General features: G+C 37.6%; 1 protein-coding gene across 17 annotated transcripts in view; it reads right to left on the reverse strand.

Annotated features, from left to right (window-relative positions):
- Window positions 1-15,608, reverse strand: part of USP54 (ubiquitin specific peptidase 54) — a 119,747-nt gene that overhangs the window by 39,134 nt on the left and 65,005 nt on the right. For all 17 annotated transcript variants that reach the window (XM_032311735.1, XM_032311738.1, XM_032311737.1 and 14 more), the window contains one exon: window positions 14,756-14,848. In XM_032311735.1, the coding sequence (XP_032167626.1) occupies window positions 14,756-14,848 (93 nt within the window). The remainder of the gene's footprint in view (window positions 1-14,755; window positions 14,849-15,608) is intronic.

A 15,608-nucleotide genomic window follows, 5' to 3' on the forward strand; every position in this document is an offset into this window, starting at 1 on the left:
AGGTAGAAGATCCTTAGTAAATAAGGACATTATATATAAATGGTTTGGTAAATAATTCTCTGAGGACTCATCCTATGAAACTTGGCCCCCTTCTCCTAATTTAGAATTACTCAAAGGACAATAATAAAACAAAGACCGACTTGTCTAATACCCAGAAATAAACACGACAACATGTTCAACATGTTCAACATGTTCAAATCTACAGATGAAGTCCCATTTAAGATCACCCACTCTCTACCAGCCACTCACTATCATGAGTTTGTTGCGCAGTCTTCTGTTTTTTAATACTTCTATATACCTGTGTATTAGTGTTTGTGTATGTGTGTGTGTATACACATGTACATATATATATATACCCTTAAAACAGAGTATACTTTTATGTATATTTTTATTTATATACAAAATATCACACTTTTACTTTTTTAAATTCAGCGTTATTTTTGAGAACTGTCCATAATTTATACACACACACGAGCGCACGCACGCACACACACAATTCATTCTTTTTCCCTGCTGTACTGTATTTGATCAGATGTCTATGTGACATCTATTTATCTATTTCTTTATTGACAGATATTTTGGCAGTCGCTAATTTATTGCCGTTACAGAGAAGCTATGTCAACTTTTACTTCTACCGGTAAATGAATATACATAAATTTCCCCATATCCTTGTCAGCAATTAATTAATACACTCAGACTGGTTGAGTCTTTCTAACTACATTTAGTTTTTCTGGATCTTTTGTGATTATGACTTGTGGCAAATATCTTCTTGCAGTCTTCTAGTGTCTTTTATGTGGACCAGTTTTTAAATTTTGGTGTAATTAAATGTATCTATCTCCTCCATCTTTACCTGATCTGAAACAATAATAAATGTGATATCCAGAGAATGGAAACAGTGGCAACAAGTGGCACCTGGCTTGATGAGTCCTTCTCAAGTAGTATTAGACATTCCCCACAGAAACTAGAATATGGTCCAGAATATGTTTTAGACATTCCCCATAAAAACTACAATATGGGCCATCACATGGCCCAGATCCTCACTAAAACACCCAGACAAACAATAAATTCAATGATGTGCTACATATTGACACACTGAAGAGTATAACTTACTTAACATTCTTGATAGTAATTTCTTCATATAAAAAGAAACCCTTGGTTATTTTTCAGACTTACTAATGAGACCAGAAACAAGACCATTTTATAAACCTACTTATATGATCTAAGAATAGGAGGCCTCATCAACCTAGAATAGTCAATTCTTGGTCCTCATTTTACTTGAACTATAAGCAGCTCAGTCACTCACATATCAGATTTTCATCCAAATACTACCCTCACTATATAGTATTTCCTGACTGATTTACCTCTTTTTCTTTTTTCTTTTCTTTTCTTTCTTTCAAAGATTTTGTCGAAAAGAGAGAGAGCAAAAGTAGGGGAAGTGGCAGGCACAGGGAGCAGCACGCTCCCCACTGAGCAAGGAGCCCAATGAGGACTTGATCCCAGGACTCTGGGATTGTGACCTGAGCCAAAGGGAGATGCTTAACCAACTGAGCCATCCAGGCGTCCCCTGATCACTCTATTTAAAATTGCAAGCGCCACCCCCTCTTCCTCAAACCTTCCACCCTCACCTGTTTTATTTTTCTCTGTGGCATGTATTATAACATCTGTAATACCATATATTTTACTTACTTATTATCTGACAACACTCTCTAGAATTTAAGTGTAAGGACAGAAAATTTTTGTCCTTTAATTCCCTGCTATATTATTCCCAGCACCTAGAAGGATACTGGCATATAGAGGGCAAACAATAACTAGTTTTGGGTGGATGGATATATGGATAGATGGATGGATGGATGATGTGATATGGGTAGATCTTATTAAGATATTATTAAGTTCCCTCTTTTTTTTAAGTAGGCTCCATGCCCAGTGGGGAGCCCAATATGGGGCCTGAACCCATGACCCAGAGATCAAGACCTGAGTTGAGATCAAGAGTCAGACACTTGGGGCGCCTGCGTGGCTCAGTAGGCTAAAGCCTCTGCCTTCGGCTCAGGTCATGGTCTCAGGGTCCTGAGATCGAGCCCCACATCAAGGAGCCTGCTTCCCCCTCTCTCTCTGCCTGCCTCTCTGCCTACTTGTGACCTCTGTGTGTGTGTGTGTGTGTGTGTGTATGTGTGTGTGTCAAATAAATTTAAAAAAAAATCTTAAAGAGTCAGACACTTAACCTACTGACACCCAAGTATCCCTAGTCCCCTCTTTTTTAAAAGCCAATAAAGAATCACCTAGAAAAGTCGAAATTATTTTCTTAAGGTAATATAACTGGTAATACAAAATGGGATTTAACCTCATTCTGCTCACTTCAAGTTCGAACTGTTTTTTTCCTCATTCTATTCTCTCAGTAACACTGTTCCTTCTCATACACATTGAACATCTACCCCCAAAACAGCTCAAGAACAATTTGCTACATAACCTGCTATTATTCCCTACAAAGGATTCTATATGATGTGGAGGAGACAGTACTAATAATACATATTTAGTATTGTTTTATGAGCTAGGAACTGGAAGAAATCTTTATAAGTACTCTAAGTTATTTTGGATTAACCTAGACATTTTTCACAAATATATTTAAGATCAGGTAAAGGCAAGGCAGGACCTTCCATCATTTGTTGCTGGAAATAGAAAAATGTCTATCATTGACCCTTAAACTAGATCTAAAGGAATGGTCTAGGTCCACAGTTAAACATTCTCAGAGGACAACTAGATATCTATACCAAGTGACCTACAGGATTCTGAAACAGAGGAACAGACAAACAAAGGAAAAGGTGGCCAAAGAAGCAGTGACTGCTTCTACAAGTAATGGTGGCTTGACCACTGAAAACACTAAGTGACCATTATCACATCCCAACTTGCCGTTCTCAATGGTTAATGCTAAGATATTACTGCTAACGAAGGCTCTATCTCTAGAGAATGGGATGGATGAGGCTTGGTTCTTTGTCCAGAGTCCAAAACTGGCTTCATGACAGTTCTGCACAAATGTAATATTTGCCAACTACAGCCCCGTTAGTCTTTCTCAGCTGAGGTCCCTCAAGAATTAAGCCATAATACTTTAAGGCATCAACAATTCCTAATGAACTAACTTCTCTCCTATGCATAGCAGTAGTTATGTTATTAACCAAAGAGAATTAAAATAGTCACTCCAGTCATGTTGTGTGGTCTGTGGTTCAGATGACCCTGCTTGAGAAAGGACAGGATTCCACTGAGAGATGGTATAGAGTAATGGTTAAAAGCATGGACTCTGGAACCAGACTACATGGGTTCATAATTCCAGTCCTGTTATTTACCATCTCTATGACCTTAGAAAAGCTACTTAACCTTCTAGGCTTCAGTTTCCTCTTTTAAAAGAGGATTAGCAATAGTATTTACCTCCTATGGTTATTTACAGATTAAATAAATTATCTGTATCTCTATCTATACCTTAGGCTATTGCCTGGCTGTATAAATGCTAAGTATTAGCTGCCATTGTTGTTGTTGTTGTCATTATATTTTAGGTTACTAAGGAGCCTGTCTGCCACTGACCTTGGGTCAGAAATGCATCTACTTTAAGCTACTTCCCCAGTCTCTGAAATCTGGGTAGGAAAGACCAAACTTTTCTCTTTCTGTTGCTCTTACTTAAAAGAGGCAGATTTCCCATGACTATCTAAGCAAGGTTTCAGCACAGAAAGGGAAAGATCTAAAGTCAGAGCTCTGCCTACATGCACGGCGGATATGTAGTAACAAATCCGACTTGTGTTCAGTGTCATACGTCTCTAAACTATACTCTTTTCTCATCTCTTATTTACAGGTAACGGTCTCCATACACAAAGAATATCTGAATGTATTCAGAATGCCTGCATCCTCTTTATTTTATTGTAACTATTATTATCAGTCTTGCTCTGCTATTGTTAGGAAAAAGCAAGTGTATCAGGGATGAAGCAGCCTGAGCTCTCCCAGCATGCATCTGTGGAGCTGCAGCTCTGGAAGAAGCTGTAGCACAAAGCCCCTCTGTTAGGGCAGCACACTAACCCCTGTGTGTCCCTCTCACATGAGCACAAGGGCTGGAACGGGCCTCCTCCTGTTCCCTTTTTCACCCTCCTCCCACCTTTCCCAGAGGGAGATCCTGTTCACACCAAAGAAAGCCAAGAACATTTAGTTCAGCAATAAGAACAGGTGGTAGCACCAATAAGGAACAAAAACTGGTATTCTTCCAATTGCTGAGTTCTGTGGCAGGGAGTGAGAAAGGGCAGGAAGAACCCAAACCCAGGAATCACTTTTCCCTATGGGATCCCTGATGGTTTCATTTCAATAAACAGAGAAAACCCACCTTTGGGGTTTCGCTCAGCTCTTCTTCACAAAGTGAAACCAAAGAGGTCTTCCTTTTTATTCTCAGGAAAAGGCAAATTACTTTTTGTCTGTTAAGTATTTTCTTGGATGCAGTGCAAAAGCAATAAGACTTTAATGACTAAAAGCAGGTGCTTCCCCACCCATTTCTCTTGGATCATGAAGCAAACAATTCTATCCACATGAGCACATAATTATTTGGATTAGTAAAAACCATGTAAATAAGATAAAAGTACCATAAAGACAGAAAGTCTTTGTGCTTTGGCATCTACAAATGCAGCTGTTGCTTAAGTTTTTTCCCCTAAAACACAGACTTTTGTCTTTAGGCGGCGAACAGCTATTTACTTCTCTCTCAGGACTTCATAGCCTTGCATCTAAAAGAAGTCATGAGTAGAGAAGATAGGGGTCAAGGAAAAGGTCCATCACTAAATTTGATGCTTTAGGGCCCTAGGTTTTTGGAAAGTTAGCAGTCCAACTCATCCTTGAAGGGCATCCAACAATAACTTTTGCAAAGGCACGACATACTTTATGCACTGCTACTAACTCAGTTCTTAGGTTTTCTCTTCTTGACCTGGGCTTCCCAAATCTCTCATCATTTTGGCTCTCCTTTTCTCCACACTTCCTGGAAATCAGAGACTTAATAACTTATAAATCTGAATGTGGCCAATCAAGCATGTTTGTAAACACAATCCTCTGAAAGAAAGATAAAAGAGCTACTACTCCTTGAAGACTACTAGAAAAGAGAACTTTTCACTAGTTTTATGTGTTCAAAGGACTCTCGAACTTTCTTTTTCAAAGAAGAGAATAGTATGTAAATATTTGCCATTTTGGCACCCAAAACAATGATATTGGATTTTTAACATTTTATTGCAGAAAATCTCAAACATACTAGAGTAGACAAAATACCACAACAAACTCCCATGTACCTATTATCTATCTTCAACAATTATCAGCCTGTGGCCAATCTCATCTCATATATATATACAACCCACCCACTTACCCCATTCCCAGATCATTTTGAAGCAAATACCAGACATTATTCATCTGTAAACATTTCAGGGCATGCCTCTTAAAAAAAAAAAAAAAAAAGAAGAAGAAGAAGAAGAACTCTTTTTGTTTAAAACATAACTATAATATAATTACCACACTTAGAAAAAGGTAATAATAATTCCTTAATATCATCAAATATCCAGTCAATTTAATAGAAACTCTTGCTCCAACATTGGAAAAGGCAGAGAACAGCTGGTTAGTTTCTCTACTAGGATTCCTTAACCATATGTCTAAAAATACCTACCTTTTCTGGACTTCACAATTAGATAATTATCTGCATATCCTATACCAGTCCTTTTAAGTACATTCAGCTACCAATACCATATCTCCCCATGGGCTTTATTTGCACTCTTTTGAGTCCATAACCCAATACTTTGTGGACTTGCAGTGGCAAAGTTAAGACCATCATAAGCTACCTATCACACTCATTTCTGTGACCAGTACAAAAGAGATAGACACCCACATACACACAGAGATACAGAAAGAAACACCAAGACTTCAAGATACTGGACAGAGAGGGGTGCCTGCATGGCTCAGTGGATTAAAGCCTCTGCCTTAGGCTCAGGTCATGATCCCAGGGTCTGGCCTGCTTCCCCCTCTCTTTCTCTGCCTGCCTCTCTGCCTACTTGAATCTCTGTCTGTCAAATAAATAAATAAAATCTTTAAAACAACAACAACAACAAAAAACCCCTACCTCTTAAAAAAAAAAAAAGACACTGGACAGAGAGCCACAGAACAGACAGGCCAAATTCACCAGAGGATGGTATTGCTTATAGTGGGAAACCATTAACTAATGGTGAGGTTTTACAAAATATAATAGTCAATTTGCTAATTTTTGTCAAGATCAAAACTGTAGGACCTTAGAGATTACCAACAGTATTTAAATCAAATTTTGAGAATCAATACCATAACCACTTACCCCACAAGGGAAATGAAAAGGGGGACCCTTCTGGATATGCACAAAGATTCTGAGATTGTTTAAGTTTCAGGTTCTGCCATAAACTGTGGAAAGGAAAGAATCATGACGATCTACTATGTTTTTCCTTGCAGCCAAGTCCCTCTATTTGAATATTTTGCAAAATTCTAAACCCCAATTTTAAAGAGGGTGAAAGACCCAACTTTATACTATCCAAGTTATGTCAATGGCTAAATTAGTTGAGAATATTTTGGTACAGCCTCCTAGGATTTTAAGACTAAGAAAGGTTAACCAAAAGACCACACATATACACTCATATCCCATAGATAAGCAAAACAAAGAAGTTCAACTCAAGTTCAACTCAAGATGATATTTGCATTAGACATAAGGATATACCTTCTTCATGTAAGGACTGTTTATTACCAGCTAAAATTTCCAGGGAACATATTAGAAATCTAATTTCCTGGTTTTGGGGCACCTGGGTGGCTTAGTCTTTGGGCATCTCTTTAGCTCAGGGTCCTGGGATTGAGCCCCGCATCGGGCTCCCCTGCTCCGCGGGAAGCTTGCTTCTCCTTCTCCCACTCCCCTTGCTTGCGTTCCCTCTTTTGCTGTCTCTCTCTGTCAAATACATACATACATGCATACATACATAAATAAAAAGAAATCTAATTTCCTGGTTTAAATAGTCCAGCATAATGGATTTACTCTGCTCTGATACTGACTATGACTATTAGACAATGAAGAACCTTCTATTCTAATAATCTACCAAAAAAAGGAGTGAACTGATAATGAACAATGAGTAATTTCTTACACCACTTTACTTCCTGTGCTTGTGCTTCAATACCCAATAGAGGAACAACTATATGATACATACATAAAATATACTGAGGTATTCATTCTCTGCACTCTCAAATCTCCCCCCAATTAACAGGTGGGCTATCAATAGAACACAGATTTTTCTGCCCCTTTCAAAAGTCTTACTGCTCTACCAATATAGACTTACATTACACAACACCTTATATACAAGGACCTATTTCCTCCCCACCTACCCTCACCATCACCATCATTCCCTGGCTTTGATGTCTTGTAATAGCATTCTTAAAAGAAAAATCACTAATTGAGAAGATTTGTTGAATTTAATCAATCAATGAGGCATTCTCCTTTGCCTATAACAAAAAACACTCTGTCCTACGTCTTGGCACACTGCAAAGCCTCTAGCACAATCCCTGGAAGGAGAACAAAATCTTTGTGGCATACTAAGTACAGAGGACGGATTTCCTCCCCTGGACAGAGATAAATAAATAAGCCAACACCAAAGTAAAATCATACCCTGGGGGCTGGGGGCAAAAGGGCAGATTCAATATGAACAATAAATAAGAGCTCTGGGCTATAGGCATGACATGACAACAGTTCAGGTCAGGAAATATCTTTTAGTAACACTAGATGGGAATATATTTGTGGATTCAGAAGAAACAGGGTAATCAGCACACAAATCGCTTCTCTTTGCTAAATCAGCATTATGGTTCAAAGTAAGAAGACAGATACACTGACACAAATTCTTTTTTAATGAAAGCATCATTAATAATTTGCATGCAAGATTTCAAGGCTGAAATTACTTTAGGAACTTAGTATAAAGTAAAATAGGAAAAAAAAAAAACCTAGTACATTTTATAGAACCAAAAGAAATAAATTATCCTAAATATTATGTATAAACCACCAAAAAGCAACTGTAAGCTCTGGGTACAACATATACGATGGTACCTGGCCAAGGTCACAAGGCACAAAAATACTGACAAACATTCAGAGAGCAGAAGAAAAAGCAAAATATTATATAAAAGGTGTTCACATAAGACCAACAGTAAAGGCATTTTAACGGTTGGTGCAAGGTAAAGTAAAAAATGGAGAAAAAGCAGGGATATATATCTTCTAGCCAGACTCAGAAGGGCAAATCCTTCATCCAAAACATTACATTAAGGGAAAGTTGGCTAGTTTCTGATTCATCTAGGAACATGTTTGTGTCTCCTCTTGTTCTTAATACTGGGTTCTAGAGCTAAACAATTATGTACCAACATAAAGAAGTCTGACTTTATAGAACTGGCAAGTTCTTGTAGAGTACTTCAAATTCAAGAAGTCTGGAGTTTTCTATTTTGAAAAAAAAATCTATGATATAAGAATTTCACATTTCAAACTTAGAACTGGGCGCCTGGGGTGGCTCAGTAGGTTAAAGCCTCTGCCTTCGGCTCAGGTCATGATCCCAGGTTCCTGGGATGGAGCCCCTCATCGGGCTCTCTGCTTAGCAGGGAACCTGCCTCCTCCTCTCTCTCTGCCTGCCTCTCTGCCTACTTGTGATCTCTGTCTGTCAAATAAATAAAGAAAATCTTTTTTAAAAAAAAAGAAGAAAAGGGACGCCTGGGTGGCTCAGTTGGTTAAGCAGCTGCCTTCCGCTCAGGTCATGATCCCGGCGTCCTGGGATCGAGTCCCACATCGGGCTCCTTGCCCTCCGCAGGGAGCCTGCTTCTCCCTCTGACTCTGCCTTCCACTCTGTCTGCCTATGCTCGCTCTTGCTCACTCTCTCTCTGACAAATAAAATCTTTAAGAAAAAAAAAAAAGAAGAAAAAAAAAACCTTAGCACTAAAGAATGCAAATAGGACACAAAGTACCAGGAAAAAGGAATTCTTATTTGCTTCACCAAACATTCCTCTAATTTCTAAATAGGAGGCAGAGGGAAAAAATGAGATTTAAATATATAGAACTACACCCACACTGGGACACCACAAAGTAATTTAATGTAATTTATAATTATAGGATACCAGGTAACTGCTTTGTTGACAGAACCCGAGGCTTTTGACTCTTCAGATCTTCCCACCATCAAATCCCCAAGACCCCCACCAAACACATACATCTCACCCTTCCCTAACTAAATGAGGCATAAACTCCCAGATTAAGCAAACCTACTTAAAAAAAAGTGTAAAACTAAAAGTCACAATGACAATCTCAAGTAGAACAAGAGTGAGAGAGCACATAAAAGACAAAAAGAAAAAAGAGAAGAAAAAGGCAAATACCCAAAAGTTTATAACTAAAATTAAGAAATACTTAAAAAATATATATGAACCCAGAAAAGTTAAGTGTTTACATTATGGTGCAAGCACTGTAAGGAATACCAACAGGGAGGAAATGCTGAACCACCTTCCCAAAAACTCATCCAGCTATGCTAAATACTATTATGTAACACAATCATGGGTCTAGATAGAGGCAATATTTTTTAAACTTCATTAAGAAGATACATTTCTGGGGCGCCTAGGTGGCTAAGTTGGTTAAGCCATTGCCTTCCGCTCAGGTTGTGATGCCGGAATCCCAGGATCGAGTCCCCCATCGGGCTGCCAGCTCTTCAGGGAGTCTGCTTCTCCCTCTGACCTTCTCCCCTCTTGTGCTCTCTCTCAATCAAATAAATAAATGAAATCTTTAACAAAAAAAAAAGAAGATATATTTCTGGGGTTGGGGGTAAGAAGATAAGTTTCTGAATTGGAGTTCTGAAAGGACTAGATGTGGTTGAGTTTAAAAGGGATGTGTTGTTTTATTGTTGTTACTGATTTGGCACCAAGGGATCCAGGCAAAGTGACTAACATCTGCAACGTCTAAGAGGCAGGTATAGAGAGCATACCATTGGCTATCATAGCTGAAATGGAGAGTGCCTGAGGAAGGAAAGAAAGGAAAAAGAAAGTATGAAACTAGTTTTTTAAATGCCAATAATCATACATTTTTAAGTGATTTAAGAGTTAATAGGGAGACCCTTCAAGGTTATACAAGAAGGGAATAACTTCAAAACAGCACTCCAGCATATTCTGAGGTTAGAACAAATGAAATAGGATGACACTAGAGAGAGAGGCAACTCAGGGGTCTGGAAAAAAGTATTCTTTTTATTGTAAGCAGATGGAAAGACTTATTACTAGAAATATCATTGACCAGAAGAGAGGCATAAAGGGAAATGACAATCTCTGAGATGCAATTCAGTCAACTTTCAGCCTTCCTCTTTATACTTTAGTTGTGCTTTCTAAAATGACTATAGTTTGTTTGCTGTTGTTGTCAAGATTTTAAGTGATTTCTATACCCTACGTAGGGCTTGAACCCTGAGATCAAGAGTTGCACACTCTACTTACTGAGCCTGCGAGGCACCCCTGCAGTAGAAATAATAAAAATCATCATTTGGGGCACCTGGGTGACTCAGTTAAAAAGTGTCTGCCTTCGGCTCAGGTTCGGATTGAGCCCCACGTTGGGCTCCCTGCTCAGTAGGAGGCCAGCTTCTCCCTCTCCCACTCCCCCTGCTTGTGATCCCTTTCTCAGTGTGTCTCTCTGTCAAATAAATAAATAAAATCTTTTTTAAAATAAAAATAAAAACCATCATTTAAATTATAAACAAGCATGATATATATGTTTAGTCAAATAATAATAAAGAAATGCCCATGTGTCCACCACCCAATTTAAGAAATGGAAAAATTAGGGACACCTGATTGGCTCAGTCAGTTAAGCGTCTGCCTTTGGTTCGGGTCATGATCCTAGGGTCCTGGGATAGAGCCCTGCATCCCAATTCCTGCTCAGCAGGGAGCCTGCTTCTCCCTCTCCTACTCCCCCTGCTTGTGTTCCCTCTTTTGCTGTGTCTCTTTCTATCAAATAAATAAATAAAATCTTTAAAAAAAAAAGGATTTCAGAACTGAATTTTCTCAACTTCCAGGACAAACCTGCCAGTCAGAATACACTGACTTATGGAAATACTGGAAGACAGTTAGCATTATTTAAAAAAAAAATTGAAGATCTACATATCCTATGATGCAGTAATTCTATTCCTGGGCATATATACAAGAATGTTCTTGGCAATATTGTTCATAAAAAATTAAAAACTGGAAATAATCCAAATGACTACCAGCAATGGAATAAACAAACTGGTTTCTTTACACAATGAAATACCATATAATAATGAAGATGGGGGTGCCTGGGTGGCTCAGTGGGTTAAAGCCTCTGCCTTCAGCTCAGGTCATGATCCCAGGATTCTGGGATCGAGCCCCGAGTCAGGCTCTCTGCTCCAGCTCCGCAGGGAGCCTGCTTCCTCCCCTCTCTCTCTCTACCTGCCTCTCTGCCTATTAGTGATTTCTCTCTCTCTGTGTCAAATAAATAGAAAATCTTTAAAAAAAAAAAATGAAGATGAACAAAGTCAACCTGCACATAAAAATATGATGCTCTTATAAACATATTACTGCACTGAAGAACACACACACACACACACACACACGAATTTATATAAAATGATTCCATTTACAGGGCACCTAAGTGGCATAGTCAGTTAAGCGACGGACTCGTGGTTTCAGCTCAGGTAATGATCTCAGAGTCCTGAGATGGATCCATGCTCAGTTCAGAGTCTGCTTAAGAGTCTCTTTCCCTCTGACCATCCCATTTATTCCATTCCCTGTGCTGTTGCACTCCCTCTATCTCTCTAAAATAAATAAATCTTTTAAAAATGATCCCATTTACAGAGAAGTAATTTTTTAAAAAACAGATAATTTTTAAATTAGATTGTTTAAGAATGGATACATAGGTAGGAAAACTATTCACATAAAACAAGGAAGTGATTACCACAAACATCAGAAAAGTGACCACTCCTGGGAGAAAGACGGAGATACGACTGAGAAAGAAGGGAGGGTGAATGTCTATGGTACTGACAGTATTCTATTTTCACCCAAAGAGTTGTTACAAGATATTCATTTTGTGATTATTCATTATACTGGATCTCTGTGGAGATTTTATATAAATGTCCTATCTTTTCGTTAGATTTATTCATATGTACTTTATACACTTGGTTATTATTATAAAAACTCTTTTTAAGTTGCATTTTCTGTTAGTTGCTAGTACACAGAAATACAATTGAATGTTATACCTTAATCTTACAGGCAACAACATGCTAAATCCTCTTATTGATTCCACTGCTATATCAGCAGATATTTTGAGATTTTTTTTAATAGCCAATCATATCATCTGTAAATAATACCTTTGCTGCTTTCTAATATTTATCCTTTTGTCTTATTATACTGACTAGAATCTAGTTCAATGATGAATCATATTATTTCATATTCCATAAAAATATTTTTAGGGGCACATGGGTGGCTCAGGTAAGCATCCAACCCTTGATTTTGGCTCAGGTCATGATCTCAGGGTTGTCTCCTGCTGGGCGTGGAGACTGCTTAAGATTCTCTCCCTACCTTTCCCTCTGCCCTGCCCCCATCTCGTTTTCTTTAAAAAAAAAAAAAAAAAAATTAAAGTAGGGAACAAAAAAGAGACATTCCAGGTGCTGATGGTCCATCCCAGATTTACTCTTCCAAACACTCAATATTCCTTCTCTTCTCTCAGAAAATGAAATCCTCCTGGATGAAGGAATATGACTATTCTAACAATTTAAATTTCTCAACTCTTAGAACCACATTCAGTTCATCCACACAGTCAAATTAATCCATTTGCAATATAAGTCTATTTATAATTTTAAAATGAGGTATACAACAATTAAAAGAATGCAAACTTAATTATTTAGAGCTTAATTATTTAATACTTATATAGCACTGAGGGACTGAAAAGCACTTTACGGGAAAACATCAAAATTTTTATATACTCCCAATATAACAAAAGAAGCAGTGAAGGAAAATAAACCTCATTGATAGCTCAGACAATGATGTGATGAGGAAAATACTAGAACTCCTCAGAATTATGAAGATCTAAAACAGAGCCTTTGATTCCCCAAGCCCATTTACCCATCTGCCATAAGCAACTGCTTCTCTGAAAGAGTCCCAAGATATATCCTCAGCCTCATAAGTTGAAAAATATCCTCCTTTCTTACTTGGGTATCTCACAAGGTATCCCATGAAGTCCCATTGTTGGTTTTCTTCATCTATTTGGCTTCTATAATGATACTAATTTATATCACAATAACAATTTGTACTTCTGGAAATTAAAACATAACAACACTGGTACAGCCAGTTCATCAGAATCCCACCTTGGTCAAGGAATTGGATGACACAGTCCTGACTAATCAAAGTCACGTCAAGGGGTCATATAAGTTCTATCATTACTTCCTGGTACAGATGAGAGCTTCTAGTTTCAAGAGATTCTTCTACCAGAGATTTCTCCAGGATTCAAATTTCTCTAGCAAGTACCTAACTTGGGATTTTAATGCCATGAACTAGACTTTTCTTGGATTTGCTGGCCAGAGAACCACTATTATTTCTTGCTGACCCAAAATTAGATATTTAATGTTAATATGCCCTTCAGAAAATCAAGCCAAATACTCTTGTGGATGGACTTCTGTCAGAATGGGCAATCAGAAATGTTACAATTTGTAAAAGATTTGGTTTCATTAAAATTCACATTTGAACTCCCAATTAATAAATAACATATATTTTGCTAAAAATTCCAGTGCTTCCAAGGGGGAAAGAAAAAAGATATTTGTGACCCAGGCGATAAAATGTTCAGAAGACTCAGTCATCTCTTTCTAAAGATATCTGCCCAACATGGACTTAAAACTCCAAAGTGATGCTGCTCAAAAAACTGTTTCAAATCAGTTGTTGTGAACACCTGAAATAACTGGGAAATTTTCCTGGATTTTTATTATAGTTCTTACTTCAAGATGTAAAAACAACTAAATTAAATCTATAATGACCACACTCAAGCATCCCTGTCACAAACCAAGAATGACTTCTTGAGTCTGAAAAATGACACTGTATGCTTATCAGAACTCATGCAGACTCATCCAGCCATAAATAATCCATTGTACATACAAACCAAAAAAAAACACAGAGAAGCTCAATGTTGGACAACAGATAAAGTAATTGAGAATGGGGCCTTTTATACAACCTAGTTCTTCCTCTATTGCAGCATTCTCTGAATCCTTGGGTTTCATTTTATTCAGAAATGAAAAACTTGGAAGTCAGACAACGGGGTCGCGAATGGGTATAACGAATCTATTAAATGTGGTAATGGGAAACATCAGGGAATAAAAAAATGTTAGTACTGGCTTTTTTCAATAGGAAGAGTTTGTTGCTAAATTTAGCTTTAACAGACAAAAGTTAATTCCACTAAAAATACCTGGCTGTTTATTCTTTCGAAATAAAAATTTAGAATTATCTCTTCAGGTAATACTCAAAGTCTAAGTACATTTGAATAAAATCCTATCATATTAAATAGAGCTGTATGGACAAAAAAGTTTCCAAAAAACAGACAACCTAAGCCAAGTAACAATTCCTCGAAGCAAGAAAAACTAATCATATTCATCTTTGCACTAATAAGAAATTCTTTAGCATCACTCTGATTAACCAAACTACCTCAATATTGATCATTTGGCAGCCTAATGGTGGTGAGAAGAAACAGATTTGAAAACCTTACCTTGAGAGCACAAAAGATGCAGGAATCACCCATGCACTTGTGAGTTGTAAGCTGCCTAAAGCTACGTCGGAAGATGTCCAAGTGCCATAAAACCTGGCAAAAAAGGGAGGAAATACTTCATTACTCTACAAAAAGCTTCCATTTGATCTTAGAGTTAAGAATTTTAAAAAACATAGGTAATGACTACAGAATATATCTTCATTCTCAAGAGAAAAGCTCATTCTAGTATATTAAAACAAATGTCAAAAAAGGGTAAGGTAGCTAACATGAGGGCAGATAACTATATTCTAAAAAACACATTAATTTGAAAATGAAGGAAGTTTACACAGAGAAAATAAGGTATAACATACATCAAATGTGATCCTGAAGTGTTAATTTATGGGTTAAAAGCTGCAGAATAGGGTATATTTAAATGATCCACACAAGAAAAAAAATTTTTTGGAACAAACTTTTTTTTTTTACATATAGTTGATACACATTACATTAGTTTCAGATATATAACATAGGGATTCCACATGTCTATATGTTATGTTGTGCTTACGAACACATGTGTAGCTGCCATCTGTCACATTCATCACTATTATAATACCACTGACTATATTCCCTATGCTGTTCCCTTTTATTACCATGATTTTTTTAAAGGTTTTATTACTCTTTTAAGTAATCTCCACACCCAACCTAAGGCTTGAACTCACAACCCTGAGATCAAGAGTCACATGCTCTACCAACTAAGCCAGCCAAATGCCCCTCCCCATGACTTATTCATTCCATAACTGGAACTCCCACCCCCCTTCACCATTTTGCCCACCCCTCCATCTCCTTTCCCTCTTACAACCATGAATTTTTCTCCATA

This window comes from Mustela erminea, chromosome 14 (genome assembly GCF_009829155.1).
Source record: "Mustela erminea isolate mMusErm1 chromosome 14, mMusErm1.Pri, whole genome shotgun sequence".
Classification (NCBI taxonomy): domain Eukaryota; kingdom Metazoa; phylum Chordata; class Mammalia; order Carnivora; family Mustelidae; genus Mustela; species Mustela erminea.